This window comes from Ranitomeya imitator, chromosome 7 (assembly GCF_032444005.1).
Source record: "Ranitomeya imitator isolate aRanImi1 chromosome 7, aRanImi1.pri, whole genome shotgun sequence".
NCBI lineage: Eukaryota > Metazoa > Chordata > Amphibia > Anura > Dendrobatidae > Ranitomeya > Ranitomeya imitator.
In genome coordinates, this window is record NC_091288.1 from 200,876,547 (window position 1) to 200,881,301 (window position 4,755).

General features: G+C 49.6%; 1 protein-coding gene across 2 annotated transcripts; it reads left to right on the forward strand.

The window, feature by feature from the left end:
• The first annotated feature begins 395 nt into the window (after window positions 1–395).
• Window positions 396–4,538, forward strand: LOC138645229 (uncharacterized). Of its 2 annotated transcripts, XR_011314719.1 has the most exons (3): window positions 396–673; window positions 3,227–3,274; window positions 4,261–4,538. XR_011314719.1 is itself a non-coding variant. In XM_069734347.1 (2 exons), exons 1-2 carry the CDS (start codon window positions 1,595–1,597, stop codon window positions 4,318–4,320), a joined length of 1,740 nt encoding a protein of 579 aa, XP_069590448.1. In that variant the 5' UTR covers window positions 682–1,594; the 3' UTR covers window positions 4,321–4,538. The 2 variants fall into 2 exon arrangements, 1 of the variants encoding a protein (XP_069590448.1); XM_069734347.1 differs by lacking the exon at window positions 396–673 and having other exon boundaries at window positions 682–3,274.
• The last annotated feature ends 217 nt before the right edge of the window (window positions 4,539–4,755 follow it).

Here is a 4,755-nt window from a genome sequence, read left to right on the forward strand (position 1 = left end):
GGAGCAGGAGCGGCCGCTGCCCAACCAGGAACGGGCTCGGCTCGGCGGGGCAGAGAGGTACTGCGGGGCACACGAGGGCCTGCTAGTCAGGTGCCTTCAGCGCAGGGGGATAGCCGGCAACGCGAGAACTCACCAGCAGCAGCAGATAACAGGGATCCAGGGTCAGGTACGGCTGGGGCCCCTTCGGTTCGGTCCCAGGCTCAGCATTCCTCCAGCAGCAGTGAGGAGTCGGCAGGGCAAGCACCAGCACGCAGGGTGGCTGATGAGTGGCAGTGGGGAAACTCCTCCCGCTCACTGGCTGCTGCTGCTACAGGGGACAGAGATCGAGGTCCCTGTGCTGCAGCTGGGAGGGAGAGGGGGGGTGAAGCTGAACGCAGGCCTGGAGGGGATCGCTGTGAAGCAAGAGGGAGGGAATCTCCGGCCACTGGGGAGGGGGAGAGGAGGGGGGAGCATGAATGTGGCCATTCATCTAGAAGAAGAAGATCATCAGCCAGATATGAACCAGGTTACGTAGGACTCATGGACACTGGGGACGCAGCGGTCGAGTCAGGCCGGCTGCACACCACATCAACATCCATGGGACAGCACGAGGATGGAAGAAGCACGCGCCCAGAGAGATCGCGTCAGGACGCTGGACTGGCGGCTGCTGGGAACACAGCACCCAGGCAGCCAGGTGAGCGAGATGTCACTTCCTTTTACTTGCCGGTACTAGCCTCAAATGTGAACGCGGGGGGGGAGGATTTATCTGTTGGGGGGGCTAGTGGTGGCTCTGATGTTTTATTACAAAGTCTTAAAGATTTAGTGCGTTTATGGGAGGCGGGGAGTACACAGGGCACGTTATCTCCTTCGGCGGCTTGGTTAGGTAATAGAAGGGTTATGGGGGATGCAGGAAGGGGTATAGAGTCATGCCCTGTGGTCCAGAGCGAGGCAATGGGGGTTACTGCGGCGGCTGGGGATGTGGCGGTTTCGGGCAATGCGATAACGGGTCAGGTATCCACGGCAGTTGATAACGGGGGTAAAGATAAGGATGAGGCAGCGCGTTTAGGGGATGCTGCAAAAGGTCAAGTGTATGTCTGTTTTGAGGGGCCGCTGGGAACACATTTAAAGCAGGAAGTGAGGGATAGGATTTGGAAGGGGGAATACGTGGAAATATTCTCGCTTCTCCCACTCGAACGTTTTAATTTAGATAGGGTCAGTCGGGATGAGTCTAAAAAGGAAGACGAGGAAAAGAGACGTTTTCGTTTGATACCCCGCACATTCAATAATTGGTTACAGGCTTTCGCTATATTTGCTAGCGTTATTGGGGAAAAAGCGCCAGAAAATTGTTCGCCCCTATTCTGCTATATGGATATCATAGGGGAGGCATATAGAGTATACGGGGGACAAGGATGGCTGAGATATGATGAGCAATTCCGCCAGAGGAAAGCAGTTCGTCCGAACATTAGGTGGGATCATAAAGACATAGCTCTTTGGATGAGAGTGACGGCCCCTGGTAAAGGGGGTTCAGGTTCACAATCGTTTCTTGGGGGCACCGGGGGTTCAGGGCAGTCAGGGCACTCGGTGGCAGTACAGAAAGGACTGTGCTTCTTATACAATGACGGCGCATGCAGGTTTGGTACCAAATGCAAATTTAAACACGAGTGTTCTGCCTGCGGAGGTAATCACGGGGTGTCGAAGTGCTTCAAGGGAGGAAGACAGAAGGGATCTGAGGGTTTTGAAAAAAGGGGTGACACCAGTTCGGCTGGAAGAGATGGAGCACTTTCTAAATAAATACCCGGACAAAGAGGCTGCGAAATTGTTGCGTGATGGTTTTCGGGAGGGATTCAAGATCCCTTTTGTTGAGATGGAGGTGAGGTTATCAACCAAGAATTTGAAATCAGCCAGGGAATTCCCAGAAGTGGTCACTGAAAAATTACACAAAGAAGTGGCCTTAGGTAGAATGGCTGGCCCGTTTGACACGGCCCCCATCGATAACCTGAGAGTGTCGCCATTGGGGGTTGTGCCAAAAAAGGAGCCTAACAAGTTCAGGTTGATTCATCACCTTTCATTTCCGAAGGGCTCTTCGGTAAACGATGGAATTGACCCCCAATTGTGTTCTGTGTTATATACTTCTTTTGATTCGGCAATGTCGTGGGTTAGGAAAAGTGGACAAGGGGCCATGTTGGCAAAGACGGACATTGAGGCAGCGTTTAGACTGCTACCAGTTCATCCGGACAGTATGCATTTGCTTGGTTGTTTTTGGGACGGGGGATTTTTTGTGGATCGTTGTTTGCCGATGGGGTGTTCACTGTCATGCGCCTATTTCGAAGCATTTAGTACATTTCTAGAATGGGTAGTTAAGGACGTGACAGGACTCGGCTCTTGTGTTCATTATTTGGATGATTTCCTGTTTGTAGGGTCAGCTTTTTCTTCGGATTGTTCGGTTTTACTTCACTCGATGGAAGGGGTGGCTAAAAGATTTGGCGTTCCGTTGGCAGCGGAAAAAACGGTTGGGCCTGTTACATCTTTGAGTTTTCTGGGTATTGAAATCGACACGGTGGCAATGGAGTGTAGATTGCCAGAGGACAAACTGGTGAACATGAGATTGGAGGTGAAGCGCGTGGGTAGCTTGAAGAAGGTAACACTTCGCGAGGTCCAGTCATTGCTTGGTAAACTGAACTTCGCATGTCGGATCATGCCAATGGGAAGAGTTTTTTGTCGTAGACTTTCATTGGCCACGATTGGGATTAGAGCGCCGAATCATTTCATACGGCTTAGGAGGGACCTGAAGGATGATTTGAAAGTTTGGGAATTTTTCCTGGAATCATATAATGGAAAGTCACTTTGGATTGCGCCGGTGGTGTCGGCGGAGTTTCTCGGAATCTTGATCGGTTCGGCGGACGAATCAGGTTTTTCTTTGTTCTTTCGGAACGAATGGTTGGTAGCCGAGTGGCCAAAAATGTGGAAAGACAATGGTCTGGTAGCTGATCTTACACTCTGCGAAGTTTTTCCTATCGTGGTAGCTTTGACACTATGGGGAGGCAATGTTCGAGACAAGAAAATATGTTTTCGTTGCGGCTCAATTGGGGCCATGGAGGCTATTAATTCGTTGTCATCATCAAAACACTCTATTCTGCGAGTTTTGCAGCACTTGGTTTGGGTTGGTTTGAATTTTAATTTGTGGGTCACGGCGGAGTTTGGGGTTTTGAAATATAACAACATTCTTGAAGCTCTTTCTTCTTCACAGTGGGATCGTGTTCGGGAGTTGGCACCTCAAGTGGAACCCACAGGGAAGGTTTGTTCAGAGGAGCTATGGAATCTTCCGCTGGGGCAGTGAGAGACTTGTTGGCCAGATCGCTGTCGGCGGGAACTTGGTCGCACTATACGAGGGCCTGGGATTCTTGGGTACGGTGGAAATATCAAATGGGGGTGGATTTGGAGGACGAAAGCAAATTGATTTTATTTATCGGTCATATCTGGGAAACAGGATGGTCAGTGTCAAAAATCAATAATTCTTTATCAGGTTTGGCTTTTGGCTTTAAACTTAGGGGGTTGAAGGATTTGACAAAATCGTTTTTGGTCCGGCAGGTGGTAAAAGGCTGTCGTAAAGGTTGGAAGGTGTCAGACGGTAGGCGTCCGGTGTCATATGAAGTTTTACTAAATCTGGAAAATCAGTTGGAGGCTGTGTGTTCGGATATGGGGGAAGTAATTTTGTTTAGATTAGCATTTTCTCTAGCATTTTTCGGTGCTTTTCGTTTAGGTGAATTGGTTAGTCCTTCCAGGTATAAGAAAGGTGGTATATTGAGGCAGGATGTGGACATGTTTGGGGACAGGTTAGTGATATTTTTGCGTTCGTCCAAAACGGATACTGCAGGAAAAGGTTGTCGAGTTGTTCTTTTTGAGGTAAACGGCTCGCCAGTTTGCCCGGTAAAATGTTTGAGAGAATTCCTGTCTGGGCCAGGTTCGGGGGACTGCCCATTGTTAGTGCATAAGGATAGGTCATTCCTCTCCCGTTTTCAGTTTTTGACTATATTTAGACGTTGTTTGGAAAAAGGGGGCATTCCAGCGAAGAATTTTAGTGGGCATTCATTCCGGATTGGGGCGGCAACGGAGGCTGCCAGGAGGGGTTTGGGAGATGAAATGGTTCAGAGGATCGGTCGTTGGGAATCAGTAAGATTTCGTTCTTACATTCGCCCTTCTTTGTTGTGACGGATTGATCTAATTGACCGTGGTTTTTCCTTTCTCAGTTATACAGTGTTGATGTTTCTTTTCTATTTTCAGAGCCGAGGCAATTACTTATTTGGATCATGGGTCATTCATTTGTCTTCTGGGCGGCAGTGAGGGCCGACGTGCGTCCGGACGGGAGACAACTGGGAGTGCCCCGATCGCTTGGAACCCTGAGGTGGATCGGAAAAAGGGGTATGATGTGGAAACAATTGCTGCCAGAATTCCACAGATTTGTTCGATTGGATCGGGTACCAGACTTGTTGGTGGTTCATGTGGGGGGCAATGATTTGGGCAAACGTCCCTGTAGGGAACTAATCAAGGATATCAAGTTTGACATGTTACGGCTTTGGTCTATGTTTCCACGTTTGTTGGTGGTTTGGTCAGACATTGTGCCCAGGAAGGTTTGGCGCGGGGCAAGATCTGTTCAGGGTGTGAACAAGGCGAGGATTAAGCTAAACAGAGCGATTTCACGTTTTATGGTGAGAAATGGGGCACTTGTGGTTCGGCATAAGGATCTAGAGTCTGGGCAAGGGGAATACTGGCGGAAAG

Excerpts from the sequence above, each read along its gene's own strand:
- LOC138645229 (XM_069734347.1), top strand. The coding sequence starts at position 1,595 with ATGACGGCGCATGCAGGTTTGGTACCAAATGCAAATTTAAACACGAGT. Across the intron at positions 3,275-4,260 it reads AAGTGGAACCCACAGGGAAG|AGCCGAGGCAATTACTTATT; the intron begins GTTTGTTCAGAG and ends TTCTATTTTCAG.